Genomic DNA, 16922 nt, shown 5'->3' on the forward strand with positions numbered 1-16922 from the left:
TCTTGCAAGATTTGCAAATTTTGGCCTTACAGGCCATTTCCAAACTTCGTAGGTTTCAATGTATTGTACAATTATCCGATTATAAAATGGAGGATACAGCCAGTCAGAAAGTGAGCACATAACATGTAAGTATCAGAATTAACAGTTGATGTTCAACAATGAAAGTGAGCACATATAGTAACATGACATTAGTCATGAAGATGACTATTACTGCATGCAATAAGCTTAATGGTTTTTACTCTAATACTTGCAGGTTATGTACTCACTTACTGGTCAGCTATATCCACCATTTTATAATCAGATAATTGTAGAATATGTTGACATTTTCTGTGCTTGAAAATGAACTGTAAAGCCAATATTGGCCAGTTATGCAAGATGAAATAATGTGAATGCTTGTCAGAAACGCTTGAGGTGGGAAACTTCAAAAGTCTTTAAAAATGATAAGAAATCCATCAGTGAAATAAAAAGAGTTCGCTGTAGTGTTTGTCTCCAAGTGATAACTAACTGAGTTTTACTTTGTTCAGTTTTGTTAAATTTGTTCTTGTTTGGCAGTTAATAGATATGGGAGTTAAAATATTGAGTTACTCAGAAATAATTGTTAGCGTCATTTTTCACTTTGAACTGTCTTGATAAGAAGGAGTGATATTTTAAATTTTTCTTTTGTTTCAGCGTCATCACATCAGAGAGAGAAGTTTGTCAGTTGTAAATTTATTCTTGGAAGAAATGGCAAAAGAAGCAAAGAATATAATAACAACAATATGTGATGAACAGTGTATAATGAGTGATAAGGTAAATTTTGAGATATTTTCTTCTTGAAACTTGTAGTTTAGTACTTTTCATTAGAGGTAGCATTATGAAATATCTGTATATTACATAACAAAAACTTAATACATTTTCTTTGCTAGCTTCATATATCACACACTCTTTTGGTGTTAGGAATTTTCATCAGAAAAAAGTTACTTGTTTTGGAAATTTATTTTGGCTATTATAGTGTCTTAGCTCATGTCCTGTTCATTATTCAGCATTGTATATGTGCAATTAGTCTGGTGGACTGGATACTGTGTACAGATTAGGTCCCATGGGTTTATTAACAAATTTATTTAGGTGAGATTGTAACTGCAGAAGTAAAAATGTATCAAAAGGTTTCTGTTTCTGTTATTACTTTATGTAGCAACTTAGTTAAAAACAATTTCTGTGTTTGATACAACTGCCATTTGTAAGAGTGTGTAGATGGATCATGATGCAACAAAGCTGCCACCACTGCAGTGAATAGCAGTCAGTGAGCATCCATGCCATCTAGAATATCCTCTTTGCTTTGCTGTTCAGAAACTATCTCTCCATCGTGTCTGTACCACTACTCATTACAGTTCACAGAGATGAATATGGGCACAGCCAAGCCATTGGATCCCTGAAACGTGGAAAACAGTCATCTAGAGTGGTGAATCGTTATATAAATTTATACACGCCAATGACAGTGTGACTGTGAGGAGAACGACATGCATTCTGCTTGCAAGCAAGGCACCATTGAGGCAGATCATTAATGTATTTACATAGTGTAAAATAGGAGGCCCGATACGACTGTCAATCATGTGCATCTTTGTTATCGTGTACAACACCCTGTAAGTGACCTGAACCTTCAGTGGGGTAGCACATACTCTGATCACTACCCAGTTGCATCAGAATCCTATTGGTTGGCGTAAACTGAGATGTGCGTGTGCTGGACCCAGCTTTGACCAATCTCTTTGGTTGAGTGGTCATGGATCAAGATAGCTCCCTAACTCATCAGGTGTCTTGTGGAATTCATATTGCAACATCTTTCCACCATGATCTGTGCGAGAGTGAGTACGACACACTGTTAGGTGTCTTTAATATCTCACTGATGAAACTAGCGAGTAATATATGGTGAGAAACCTAGTGTGTGGCTGCAGTGCTAAGACACTGGACTTACATCCAGGAGGACTGTGATTCAAATTGCTGTCAGCCCATCCTGATGCAAGTCTTCTGTAATTTCCCTAAATCACATCAGGAGAATGCCATGACTTTGTTTTGAAATGGTGTAGGCTAGCTGATTTTCTTTACATCTGTCCTGAATCTGAACTTGTGCTCCATCTCAAATGACTTTGTCTTGAATCTCCCTTTATATAGGAAGAAATGTCATTTGCCTACAGAGTAAGAGTACTGAATTTTTCTCTCTCTCTCTCTCTCTCTCTCTCTCTGCCGTGCATGTGCACACCCCGCCACCCCCCCCCCACCGCCCCCCCCCCGCCCCCCCCCCCCCCCCCACACACACACAAACACAAACACACACACACTTGCTACAATGTAATCCAGCTGCTTAGAAATTGCTCATTGGATCCATATTACAAGAACTTAAAGGACAAAGTGTAGTAACCACAACCAAAAGCGGGAACGCCTTGTGGAAGCCGCCGGCGGTGGAGCACGCACCACCAGGTAAACACAGGACGAGTCGGATGACAGACCAACGACAACTGACAACAACCGACCATGACCGACTATGAGCGACACAACGAGGAAGAGATAAACAACGGAGGCTTCTGGAAACCACAACACCAAACGTAAATCCACTCGGAACCAGAGCCAGGCAAATGTCAACAACGAGCAATGACCAGAACGCAGTACCGCCGAGATAGAAACGAAGTCCAGAGTGAGTACCAGACTGGCTGGACTAGGGCAAAGCGGGTCCCTATATTCGAAACCGGAGGGAACGACTATTGGCCGCTGTCTGCACGTGGCTTAGCGGTGGCGCCCTCGCTGTGCGGAATAGCTGCCGCGGAGGCGGAGCCCTCTATGGGTTGACCACATCCATTTGTTGTGCCGCGTGTTTGACTTCCGTGGCGGAAGGTACTAGACAAAGGGTATACTTTAACATAATCTCTTGAAAGTTGCTTATATCAGGCATTTTTATCTGCACCTATAATGCAAACAGAAAACATTGTATTATACTATTACTATAGGAGCTCTCTAGATTGTAATACATCTACATTTACATTTATATTCAACTAGCCACCAAGAAAAATATTACTTGTTGTAGACCATTTAATATGGTGTGTAGCTACATGAGAAAAATTATCGCATTTTTGTAATACTGTTTTGGTCAGACTGAAACATTGTGAATCCTGGCATTCTTTTTCTCAACTTCTTCAAACTCTTTATCTATTCCAATATCATAATGATGTGAACTGTGGTTGAGTAGTATTGTGAAATGAATAACTGTGTCACAGTTAAAAGTGATTTGTTGTTGACACTGCACCCAGATAGTTTGAAAGGACATCTTTTCCTGCATTTTGTACTCTTCTGAAATTCATGTATAAGGATGGTAATTAATTATACTTGGAAGATTATTGTAAAATCTTTGAAGACATCCTATACAGTTGAGGACATTGATCAAGGTACCAAAATGAGAACCCAAATGTTGTCTACACTCTCGATGTATGGCAGTAATGGGACCCAGTTCTATAGCACTGCAGAAAGCAACAAAGATCCAACTTCCGCCGACATTATTAGTAAATGTTACAGTTCCATACCTCAATAGGTAAAACTGGAACCCCTAAAGGATCACATAGTTGTCTGTTTGTGTATCTGTCTGACTGGTAAGACACTTGTTTCTCAGGAATGGCAAGTGGTATCAGGTTGACATTTATGTCACATATGGTCTCTTGTCCCTTGGTGGTGCAAAAACTGTAAGGTTCTAAGTCAATGCAATCAAAATATACAGGCACATAAGTCACTCATTTCTATACGTATAGAATCACTATCAAAACCTGTAGATAGGGATAGGAAAAGAATTGTTTTATTTTAAGGCTAAATTCAGTGTTTGTTTATTTTTTGCAGATTCGGTTTTTCCCCCACATTTGCTGATATTTTTTCTTGCCAGGTTCGGTGTTACCTTTTTAAAAATGTTGTTTTACCAAATTTGGTGTTCCTTTTTTACGAAATTTGGCACTTATTTACCATATGTGGTGGTGTTTTTTTTATCAAATTTGGTGCTTTTTACCAAATTCAGTATTTGTTATTTCTAAATTAGATATTGTTTTTTCACCAGAATTAGTGTTGTTTGTTGCCAGATTCTGTGGTTTTTTGCCAAAGTCAGTGTTTTTTTTTTTCCAACGTCAGTGTTTTTTCCAACTTAAGTGTTATTTATTGCCAAATTCGGTGGCTTTTTTCCCCTAAATTTTATCTTGTTTGTTTTTACCCAATTCTGTGTTTTTTGCCAAATTCCATGTTTTTTTCAAAATCATTGTTATTAGCCAGTTTATTTTTTATTTTATTTATTTATTTATTTTTTTCCAGCAAATTCAGGGCTACTTTCATCATGACATCAAAGCTTGTTCTACGTATTGCAGAAATGAAGTGTTGTTTTAAGATAATACATAAACCTCAGACATGATTAGAAGTTAAACCGTGATTTTAACATTCAGTAACTGCCATTTATGGGTATTAGTAAACGACTGCCTGCAAATCTATTACATTTTTATACAGTAAAATGTCAAATTTTGCAATATCTCATAAAAATCATTGATTTTGTGTTATTTCACTGAAAACTGCTAATTTTGTATTATTTTTTGCATTATTTTTTTTGTGAAATTTTCCTGTCCCTACCTAAAGATCAACTACATATATATATCTGGCCTGGTGGTCGAGTGGTAAAGGGCATGCCTGGAAACTGAGTGGTTGCTGGTTTGAATCAGGTTCAGATTCCATGTTAAACTGTAGAATAATTAGGGTATGTTAGGGACTCACAAGTTGCCAAAGTGGTATTTGATAGAAAGACTTGGACCAGGTCCCTGAGCTACACACAATTATTATTATTATTATTATTAATTATTACTGTTATTACTATTGTCATTACTATCATCTATATACATAATTAAGTTTGTACAATACCCTCAGAGTGCCAGTTCCACTTTTACTTTTTAATATGTCTTCAACACTGGGCCTTTAAATACTAACAGATAATGTTGTTAGTTATAAGCATTTTGTGTTCAGAGCAAGACAAGTTGAAGTTACAATCTTTTTTTTGAGATTATAAATCTACATCTACATCTATACTCCGCAAGTGGCGGAGGGTTCCTTGAGTACCTATATCGGTTCTCCCTTCTATTCCAGTCTTGTATTGGTTGTGGAAAGAAAGATTGTCGGTATGCCTCTGTGTGGGCTCTAATCTCTCTTATTTTATCCTCATGGTCTCTGCATGAGATATACGTAGGAAGGAGCAATATACTTCTTCACTCCTCGGTGAAGGTATGTTCTCGAAACTTCAACAAAAGTCTGTACCGAGTTACTGAGCGTCTCTCTTCTGACAGGTAGTCTCACTAATGTGATTGGACAGTGTAGAAAACAATTAAAATTTCTTCATCATGCTCTTGTGTGCACAAATTCTTAAAATGATTTGAGTTTGGAGTCCAGTTTGACTTTGTTTGAAGATGTGGGGACTAACCAAGAAAGAAGCAAAAAAATATGTTTATATATGTTGTGAATGTGATAAAAAAGGTCTAGGAATAAAGTATTAGTAACCAAAGCATTCACTAGTAAAAAGGAGGTTCTGTGAGCTCAAGAATAGTACAGTTAATTAAACAGGAACAAGACTCAGATACATTGATTACAACAGATGATTCACTAACAGTCCATGATGAACTTGAAGAAATGAAATGATGCAACTTCTCTCAACAATACTAGATTTAATCTAAAGCTATATCAAATTCCAGCTTTGTCTTGTAGGAAGTGTGAAAGACTTGATAACTGATCTCCCAAGACTTTTGCTTAGAAATTTGCTTCTTAGTGTATTTAAAACAACCTATTAACTTTTTAAAATTCTCAAAGTTTATGTTTTATTTTTCAGCTACTTCCAAAACACTGTGCAATTTTAATATCACAGGTTGTAAACAGAAAAAAGAAAGACAAGAATAAGAAGAGTTCTCCAGAAATAGCCAAACCTGGAGTTAAAAGCTATCGAAAAACCAGAGAAGAACTCACCACGTAAGGTTTTTTTCCCCACATTTATATGATGGAAGTATTTTTTGCTGGCAGTTAGTAACGTGCTGGTAGTTTCATTTTCATATATAATTTTAAGAATATGGGTCACTCCTAGTCAATTAAATCAGTGAAAAATGTCTTTAATGTGAATAGTCTTTCTCAGTATTTTTGTGCTGTTTATGTTTTATGACATACAAAATTCAGAATTCGATAGTCTTGAATGTCACGCATTTCTAGTACTTAAAAAGTACCTATTTGTAAAGGACAACTGCTTGTGTTTTGACTGGAAACATGATCCAATTCAGTTGAACACAGTAAAGTGATATTACATTATTTACTCCATTATTACTAATATCCCAGTTTTTAGAACATTAATTGAAATACTTAATAAACCTGAAATATTAACCATCGCTACCTCATATGTATTATTGAAAATTGTAATTTTTTTTTTATTACATGAGACTTGTACTTGTTAAAGTTTCTCGAACGTAGTATATGAAGAAATGCGTCCTGTAATTGCTTGGAATTCTGTTGACAGACAGTCTAGTATATTGACTTAAAAATATGTTTAAACTAAAAGAGATTTACTGGAGAACTGAGATTGGCTCACTAAGGACAGTTGCATATTCTCAGTAGAGTAATTTATTCATGATGTTTTGACAGTTTAAACAAGATATAATTTTCCATTAAACTTCATCAGCTATAAAAATATTGTATTGGTGATTGTAATATATTGCAACAAAATTTAATAAATGAGATCTTAATGTCTTCTGTAAACTAGTTTGGATGAAATGAAAATTGAGTGCTAAAAGAAACGGAAACCACATTTATGTCCAACTAATGTAAGCAGTAGAAAGTTTTCTCTAGACAAGAATGGACCAAACTCAGTCTAATGACAAATGGTCTAGCAAACTAAATGTAAATGTTTAAAAATGACAACAGAATAATATTTGTTTCATACTCAGTGCTCCTGGCATCTTGCAAAGCTAATATGCAGACAGGTTAGTGTTTACAACCCTAAAATGATACATACACAGGTCAGTCATCAGTGAACTTGGGGTATTTACACTGAGGTGACAAAAGTCATGCGATAGTGATACGCACATATACAGATGGCAGTAGTATCGTGTACACTAGGTATAAAAGGGCTATGCATTGGTGGAGCTGTCATTTGTACTCAGGTGATTCAAGTGAAAAATTTTCCAACATGATTATGGTCACGTGACTCGAATTGACAGTCTTTGAAAGCGGTATGGTAGTCGGAGCTAGATGCATGGGACATTCCATTTCGCAATTTTTAGGTAATTCAATATTGCAAGATCTGGCGTGTCAAGAATGTGCTGAGAATACAACATTTCAAGCATTACCTCACCACAGACAATGCAGTGGCTGACCGCCTTCGCGTAACAATGGAGAGTAGCAGCATTTGCGTAGAGTTGTCGGTGCTAACAGACAAGCAGTATTGTGTGAAATAACCTCAGAGATCAATGTGTGATGTATGATGAATGTATCCTTTAGGACAGTCCAGCAAAATTTGTTGTTAATGGACTGTTGCAGCAGACAACTGATGAGTGTGCCTTTGCTAACAGCATGATATCGCCTGCATCACCTCTCCTGGGCTTGTGAACCCTAGAGTACTGGAAAATTATGGCCTGGCCAGATGAGTCCCGATTTCAGTTGGTAAGAGCTGATGGCAGGATGCAGTTGTGGTGCAGACCCCACAAAGCTATTGACTCAGGTTGTCAACAAGGCACTGTGCAAGCTGGTGGTGGCTCCATAGTGATGTGAGCTATGTTTACATGGAATAGAGTGGGTCCTCCGGTCCAACTGAACTGATCATTGACTGGAAATGGTTGTATTTGACTACTTGGAGACCATCTGCAGTCATTTAATGATAGGATTTTTGTGGATGACAATGTGTCATGTCACTGGGCCACAGTTCTTTGTGATTAGTTTGAAGAACATTCTAGACAGTTCGAGTGAATCATTTGGCCACTCAGATCACCTAACATCAATCCCATCTAACATTTACCGGACATAATTGAGAGGTCAGTTCATGTGCAAAGTCCTGTACCAGCAATACTTTTGCAACTATGAACAGCTATAGGCAACATGACTCAGTGTTTTTGCAGGGGACTTCCAACAACTTGTGTTGAGTCCATGCCACATAAAGCTGTTGCATTATGCCGGGCAAAAGGAGATTGGACATGATATTGGGAGGTATCTCATGAGTTTTGTTGCCTTGGTGTATTTATAATATGCTTTCTTAATAGTCCCTGACAGTTTCAGATTTATAAAGACATCTTGGTTTCTTCCAAAAGTGTTTTCATAGTTTTGAGGTCCTAATGTTTTTTTATTACAGTTTGAATTGTAGGAGACTGAAAATTTTAACCCAACTCAGACAGTGAAAAAAAGAAAAAAAGGGCTAGTTATAAGTTGTAGATAATAATTTTTTCATTACTAAACTGAAGCTATTTAATGAGAAGGAATCTATCAAGTTTTTAATAATCCAGATTTCTGGGTTTAGCTATGCCATGCCAGGGGATAGGTTGTCTGTGTCTGTATCAAAGCAATCAGCATGTGTGACAACCATGCAGAGGAGCTAGGTTCGATTTCTAGTACTGCCAGGAATTTCTCCTTGGTGAGGGAACTAGGTAAGGCTGGAAAGGACAATTGAGGAACTGTTTGAATGAAAAGTTGTGGTTCCGGTTCTCAGGAAGATGTCAACAGCTGAGATAATGTGACCATGTGCTTCTCAATATCAATGACACCATTTGCAGAAAATGATGTGGCAGCCAGTTGGCATTATATGGTCCATTGGGCTTGATCACAGAGTTTGAAATTCAGACTCTTAATTAAGCTGTGGTCAGTGACAGTCAAAGGTCACTATATAGTTAAAGAGAGCACAGATTTAATTTAGCCCACCAGGATAACAAAATAAAAAAATAAATAAAAAGAATTACTTAGGAATAAAGGAGATGACTTATTGAAAGGCAGAAGTGCTGCATTGTCAATAGCTTTCGAAATGGACTTCCTTTTCAAGCTTATAGGAAAACACGCACATGCCTGTCTCCCTACATTGTGCTCAGTCGATTGCCAGCTCTTTCCTGGCCCACGGTGAGTGTACAGGGGTGCCCACCTCACCCCAGTACACTCACCCTGGCACAGGAAAGAGCTGGCAGTTGACTGAGCACGATATATGGAGACAGACATGTGCATGTGTGAGTGTGTGTGTGTGTGTGTGTGTGTGTGTGTGTGTGTGTGTGTGTGTGTGTGTGTGTGTGTGTGTGTTTTTCTCCTACAAGGTTATAAAAGGAAGTTCTTTCCGATAGCTGGCAAAGCTCTGTACCTTGTGTCTGTGTACCTGTCGATGACGCAGCACTTCTGCCTTTCGGTTAGTTGTCTCCTTTATTCCTAAATAATTTGTAATTCTCAATCAGAACTTTCCATACAAAATTTAAAGAAAACTATCTATAGAATGTGTGGAGATAATCACACAATGTATACAGGTACTGAGCGGTTTATATAACCATGAAAAACTAGAACATGTTTATTTGCCAATTTGCAACTCAATGCTTGCACTATACAGTTTGTGTGCTTGCACTAACCAGATAATGGTTAACTTCATGTTTATGAAGCAAAGTCATTTAATGGTTTGCACACAGGACCTGTGTGCAAGGACAGCCAGGAAAATATCTGGCCAGTCATTGTGATAAGGGTTTTCCATGCTTTCCCTAAATATGTCAGCACTACAGGTGGGATAAATCTTTTCTAAAGTTAATGACCTTGTTTTCAACAGGACATTAAACACTGATGTGCCTTCCTTTCTTTTGTAAAGGACATCACCAATTTCCCTGCCCTTCCATTCTCCAATCAGATTCTGTGCTCCTTTTCTAATGATCTTATTAATGGGATGTTGAACTCTAATGTTCCTCTCTTCCTTGAGCTATCTTTTCACATTCTGTTGCTTGTACTTCACTCAAGATTTTTCAGTACCATATAGAAGAATCTAAAAGCGTTTGATTCAATTCTAAGGCAGAAGTTGGTAGCTGTGTGGAATGTCAGCATTTTGCTTGTCATTTTCCTTACTCGCTAAGGCATAATATGAGTTTTCTTATGGTCAAATGTCAATAACAAGATTTACAAACACAACAATTTTGTTAACAGTGTCATGAGCTTATATGGTTAATGGATCAATAGGATCAGGTTGTTTCCCATACACAAGAGATGTGTTTATAAAGTACATTATATCTTTCTTTCTCATTAAAAATTATTTGGTTTAGGGCATAACATGCATGTAGTTGTTGAGTAAATTCAATTTCAGGATCTTTAATAACATATATTGTGTATGATGTAGTCTCTGGTACAAGTTGTTGTGATAAAGTAATTTGTAATAGTACGCTATACTACAACAGACTTAAGTCCAAAAATTATTATAAATTAATACATTTTATTTAAATGTATTTTCCAATTTGTATGGCCTCTTCTTTTTGTGCCACTGACTAAATTTTTCTATTATTAGCTAGAAAGTAAGAGTTACTGTAATTTTTATTTTTAGCATGGATAAACTTCACATGGCATTGACTGAACTATGTTTTGCCATTAACTATTGCTCAACCATCAATGTGTGGGATTACACTTTTGCACCCCGTGAATATCTGACACAGCATTTGGAAACAAGGTTTGCACGGGCACTTGTAGGAATGGTGATGTACAATCCAGATACTAGTGAAATTGCTAAACCTTCAGAACTTCTGATAAGTGTTAGAGCTTATATGAATGTACTACAGACAGTAGAGAATTATGGTGAGTAATGGTTTTTAACAATATTGTAATATTAATTTTGTTCTTCGATCACTCTTGTCATCATGTACAAAACACTATAATCTATCCCACTTAGTATCGTGTATGTTTACCTTGAAGTAGATGAAGAACAGACCTTTATGAGAGCTCTACTTTTTCTTTTTCTTTTTTTGTAATTTTTGCATTAGGAATAGTTGTTTCTCTTTCAAACTTGGGTGGTAAACATATGAGTGCTGCTTGAAGTTTCAAAATTCAGTTGGGAATTTGTGTTTTGTTCGATTTCCCCAGTGTTGAGTTTAACTCATTTTCCATCCACTAATCTCTTTAAAATGTTTTTCATTTTATTAATTGTTATAATAAATCATTCACGTGAGTGTTCATTATTACCTTCTTGTATATTTTTCCCTTGTGTATGTTGTTTTTTCTTACTGTATGAGCTAGTCTTTGACTGGTTTGCTTCTTACTTCAGCTTCACATTGCAAATCTTTGGCATTGCAGTGTGATTACATTGTTCCCTACATGCTCATTTTGCTCCACATTTGTAGGTCAGATATTCTCCCCCCCCCCCCCCCCCCCCTTTTTTTGTATCTGTACAGACATGATGACAGTGCTGTGGAACCATCACTGTCAGCACAATATTTCACTATACTAGCTTATGATAACTTGACTACAAGCCTGGGAAGCTGAACCTAGGAAGAGGGAAGGAAACTCAATGTACGAGTCGGTGCATAGCGAAGTAGTGTGTCCGAACACTGCATAGAGATGAGCACAGAGTAAATAATTGCTTCCATTGTGAGCTACTGTATAAACGAAGCACAGAGTGAAAAGTATAGTGTTAGACATAGAGCAGGTCCGAGGTAGTTGATGTCTGCGTAGGAACTGCCACACCAGGCCTACTGCTGCCAGCAAGTAAACATCTGTGTCTGCAGCTCTGCCCGTACTATGTTCACACACACCCTCTGTCATAGCATTCTGCACTATTTTGCTGCGATAACTGAGACAGCTCATCTGCATCCATCTTGATGTCCGCTGGCGGAGAGTCTAAATCCCTCCCTCCTGAAGAGGTCACTGAAAATGGTGTGGCTTTGCTGTAGCCTCTTTCACAAAACCAGCAATGACATAGGATTCTCCAGCAATGGCTCAACTACTGAAGAAGACAATGCTGACTGGCTGGCTCCGTTGGAGGGGAGAAATGAGTAGTTACAGTTCACTCCATAAAGTGTCTTCAGTACTTAAGCAATTGGCTGCTCGGTGCCATCTGGGTTCCTGTGCGACAGAACCATACCAACACCGTACTATGACAAAGGTTAATGGTTTACACAGCACAGAGGAATTCAAATAGGGAGCAGTGCACACACAGTCTGAAAATTCTGTTAACAGTCCGCAGACCGCATGAATTTGACACCCGTTTGGTGAAGCCAATCAGTAGGATGGCAGATATGCACAGCCTGGGAAATGAACTTAGTGTAATAAGAAATCTTGCCCAAGGACTAGAGCTCCCACAATTCTTGGGTGCCAGCAGTTTGACAGTGGCTTCAATGTGCTTGTCCAGAGGGACTAAGCTGTCTTTGTTAAGCATGTCCCAAAAAAATACACTTTTGGGGGAAGACGTCTACATTTTTCTAGTTTTCAATGAAGGCTGTTCTCTACAAGGTGTTGGAAAACTGTCTGCAGATTTTGTTAATGCTCCTCTCACATGGAACTCATGACGCGGAGGTCATCAAGGTAGTTGATGCAACAGGGGATGTCCTGACCCACCTGCACAAAATATCCGTGATGAATTCCTGGTGCAGCTGAAATTCCAAAGGGCAAACAATTAAACTGGTAAAGCCCCAAGGGGATATTGAACAGTAAAAAGTTCTGAGAAGTGGCATCCAATGGCAATTGCAAGTATTAATCGCACTGTTCGATAAGTGTAAAAAACTGTCCTCCTGACAACTTTCCCAACAACTTCTCCAGCTGTGCACCGAGCGAGGTGGCGCAGTGGTTAGCACACTGGACTCGCATTCGGAAGGACGACGGTTCAATCCCGCGTCCGGCCATCCTGATTTAGGTTTTCCGTGATTTCCCTATATCACTTCAGGCAAATGCCGGGATGGTTCCTTTGAAAGGGCACGGCCAATTTCCTTCCCCGTCCTTCCCTACCCCGAGCTTGTGCTCCGTCTCTAATGACCTCGTTGTCGACGGGACGTTAAACACTAATCTCCTCCTCTCCTCCTCCAGCTGTGCAATTCGAAACATGTTTGCAACACATTGTGCATTGACCTCATATTTAAAACAGGTATACAGTGCTGTCTGACCTCTGAATCACCCTCAGAGGGGCAGCCCACTAACTAGATGAAATAGGAGAAACAATGCTGAGATCCTGCTAACACTGCAACTCGGCATTGACCTTGCTGTGCATTGTGAAAGGAATGGGGTGGGGACAACAAAATTTAGGTATTGCTGATGCCTTGTGGCTTGAATATTTTGACCGATCCAAGGTTTTCTCAAACAATTTGTTGTACAACTACAGAAAAGAGTCCAAATCTTGAATGGGGACCACTTAAGATACTAAATGCACTTTGTCGATTATCTGGAAGCCAAAAACAGATAAGATGACTAATCCAAAAAATATTTTGTACCAAGGATGTAGTAACTACTTACAAAGTTAGTTGCTGATCCACGTTCTTATAATGTGCAGAGATGGAGAATCGCTGCACTGAAAGGAATACATTGTGTACTATAAGGCACAACTTGACATAGTGGCTGTTGCAATGCAGGCAACCCAAGAGGCTGTATGTACCTAATTTAATTAGACTGACAGTTACTCCGGTCTACCTGAAACTCAATCAATTGTCTATCCACTACCAACATTAGCAAAATATGCTTGCATGATGCTTGTGGGATGTTGGAGACAGGGAGTAAACTAGAACCTCCAACAACTGTCCCACAGCTCACCGGCATTCACAAACTTTTGCCAAATGGCCTATTTTGTGTCATTTCCCATGCAAGTCATCTAAATGGAGGCAGTTGTATCGCATGTGCACCAAATGACAATCGGGGCAGGACCATCAGTGTGCTCATAATGGTGTTTTGTGACTTACTGGTTTTATGATGTCCTCTATACCAATATGCCAGCAGCAGTCATCAGTAATTTATTTACTTATTTTTTTTAAATTCCTTTATTGATGCTACTAACTCACAAAGTCATATGCTGAACAGAAATGCAGTTGCTACAGCATTTCGCTTGTGTGCTTCCTTTGTTTGCAATTTGTTATAGCTCTCTTCAAAATAGTTATCCAGTTAAGTGATTTTTTTCTGCTTTTAACAGCAGAAAAAATATACCATCTTTTCTTTGTCTTATAAAACTTTCGTGTAGTGGAGATAACTCTCACTTCCCAATAGATGGACGGAATGAGTTCCCCAAAACTGAACAGGTAATAATCAGGGAAAATTATTTAATTGTTAATAGTATGTCAGGCTTGTTGCTGTGGTTCTCTTTGTAAGATTGTTATTGCTAAGTTGGGACAGGTGTTTTACAATGCCCTAAATGTCCACATGTCTACCCTTTTCTTTTCAGTTGATTTCAATTTCTTCCATACAGTAAAAATGAGTAGGAATGTTCATTATGTATCCATGAAGCTCCTGAAAAATGTACAATGGATATAATTATTTTTCATCTTCAGTTGTGACTGAGCATGTTACTTATGTCAGTTTGATCCTTGAAGGTTTTTTAAAATTTTTCAGTTCATGAATTCCTTTTCTGGAGGGATTCTTTAATTTTTTATTATTTATTCTGTCCTCTACTTTAAGTATTAGGTTAAAATGTTTATTCATTAGAATAAACACATGGCACACCTTTTATGTAACTTATTTTTAAAAATGTCTTAAGAAACAGACATTGGTGATGAGCTTTCAGCTGTACTAAATGTATGAAATTTGTGTGCAGTTGCAGAGCCTTTCTGACATTAGCTGCATTAGGTATGATTGGTGACACATGAAAATTTGTCTCGAACTGGGACCCTAACCAGGATTTCTAGCCTGTTGTGAGTGGTCGCTGTAACCACTTCTGCTATCCGAGCTTGCTTTTAGGACTGACCTAAACTTCCAAATGTCATACTGTCTAGGACACCATTGCTTACAACTTTACTTGGACTTCTGCCACAGGATTTCAAGGAGACTATTATGATTGTCCTTTTGCCCATCGTTGCTTTTAATATGTATTTTTAACAATGCCTGAAGAAATAGACATTGGTGATGGTCTTGCAGCTGTACTAAATTTATTAGGTTATCCTTATACCAATGCAGCTAATGTCAGAAAGATTCTGCAGTTGTGAATATATTTCATAAATTTAGCACAGTTGCAAGATTGTTGCCAATGTCTTTTTCTTCACACACTGTTAAAAATAAGTATTACAAGCCCGGACGGGCAAAATGATGATCGTCATACTAACATTGAATACGTTTGCCTCCTTGAAACCCTGTCGCAGAAATCCATGTAAAGTTGTGAGCGATAGGATTGTAGACAGTATGACATGTGGAAGTTTGGGTTGGTCATGGAAGCATGCTCAGATAGCAGAGGTGGTTAATGCAACCACTCTCGACAAGCAGGAAATCCATGTTCAAGTCCTGTGTCACCAATAGGTAATATCTTCACACCTAATACAGCTAATGTCAGAAAGATGCTGCAGTTGTGAAAAAATTTCATAAATTTTGTGTAACTAATATACATTGTTTGTGTTACTTATTTAGACACTTTAGCACTTTGCTAAACTGCCTTCATTTTCCAGCTTAACTATGATAATTTTCTCCTTCATTTGATCATATGTTTTCACTTTTATGTAGCTTACATCTTCTACCCATTTATTTGACTTATTTTGTTTTTTCATTGACGTATATTTATGGATTTTACTTGTTGTAATGCTTAATATTACAACTTTATTGATTGGGACATTTAATGTATTTTCCACATGTATTAATTATGATCATTATTATTTTCTGCAGTGCACATTGACATTACTCGAGTCTTCAACAATGCGTTGCTGCAGCAAACACAAAATATGGATAGTCATGGTGAAAAAACAGTGGCTTCACTATACACTCAATGGTATGTATAGTTTGATATGAGCCTTGTCAGCTTTTTTTAAACAGAAGCATTTGTCAATGAAGTACATATAACATTTCTGCATAAAATCTATGCAGAATGTTCAATCCTTAAAGAGCTATCTCTATTTTTTAATCACCAAATTTTATTCGCTGTTGCATAGTGACATAAAACATATTAATGACAGATGGCTAAAATTTGTGTCCTGCAATAAAAACACAAAACTTGCACAATAGTAATATAATATTATTGCATATTCAGTCATGGCTATCTTTTGTGACTCTAAAGCAGGTCGTATGTTTAAAAGTTGTTAAAACTTAAGCAGAAACAATAAGGCATGTGTCCTCGGAGTCCTTCACAGTGGCATGCTTCAATAAAATCTTCTTGGTTTACAAGCTACATCATTTCGAATCAAAAACTCAAACTTTCAATAGCTATCTCCACTATCATCATTGGGAGTTGAAATCACTGTCTTCTGGGGCTGGCATGGTGTTCTGCTTCTATAGATGTGTAGGCATAATTGTTTTATATGTAGTATGATCTTCCTCTGACCTTTGAACTGACTTACTCAGCCAGTTTTAGGGGGTCTATAGATTTATGTGAACTTCAAACCACAGTGTAGCTTGTTGTTTTTCACATTGGTGAATCATTGCCCTAGGTGAAAGAAATGATAAGTGACACAAAGAAATCCTAGGACTTTGGGAATAATAGTCTGATAGTTAACCACTAATTCACTAACCCACACCTACTAGTATTGAAAGTGAAGTGTACCAGATCAGGAATTAATTGTTTTTAATATTAATGCTTTTCCATGTTGAGTCTCACAATACTTACGAAGTGACTCTCGATAACTTACATTATTTCCTTCTGGACACTGTATCGCACACGTACACTTATGTTCTAAAATGTATACATTAAAACTAGACAGTGTGCTGGAAAAATTTTTCTATCTTGTGAACTTAATGTAGCTGTTTTTTCATTGGTAAAAAGTACAATATAAAATATAGCATCAGTTATCCATGTTACTGAAGTAGCCATT

The 16922-nt window shown here is 37.6% G+C and overlaps 1 protein-coding gene across 1 annotated transcript in view; it reads left to right on the plus strand.

Annotated features, from left to right (window-relative positions):
- LOC126436886 (membrane-associated protein Hem-like) overlaps positions 1-16922 on the plus strand; it is a gene marked incomplete at its 5' end in the record, with an annotated part of 76581 nt that overhangs the window by 15551 nt on the left and 44108 nt on the right. The window contains 4 exons of the mRNA XM_050090476.1: positions 670-789; positions 5861-5997; positions 10553-10800; positions 15784-15886. Coding sequence (XP_049946433.1) covers positions 670-789; positions 5861-5997; positions 10553-10800; positions 15784-15886 — 608 coding nt within the window. The remainder of the gene's footprint in view (positions 1-669; positions 790-5860; positions 5998-10552; positions 10801-15783; positions 15887-16922) is intronic.

The sequence above is a fragment of the Schistocerca serialis genome, unplaced genomic scaffold, assembly GCF_023864345.2.
Source record: "Schistocerca serialis cubense isolate TAMUIC-IGC-003099 unplaced genomic scaffold, iqSchSeri2.2 HiC_scaffold_1251, whole genome shotgun sequence".
In the NCBI taxonomy this organism is placed as follows: Eukaryota; Metazoa; Arthropoda; class Insecta; order Orthoptera; family Acrididae; genus Schistocerca; species Schistocerca serialis.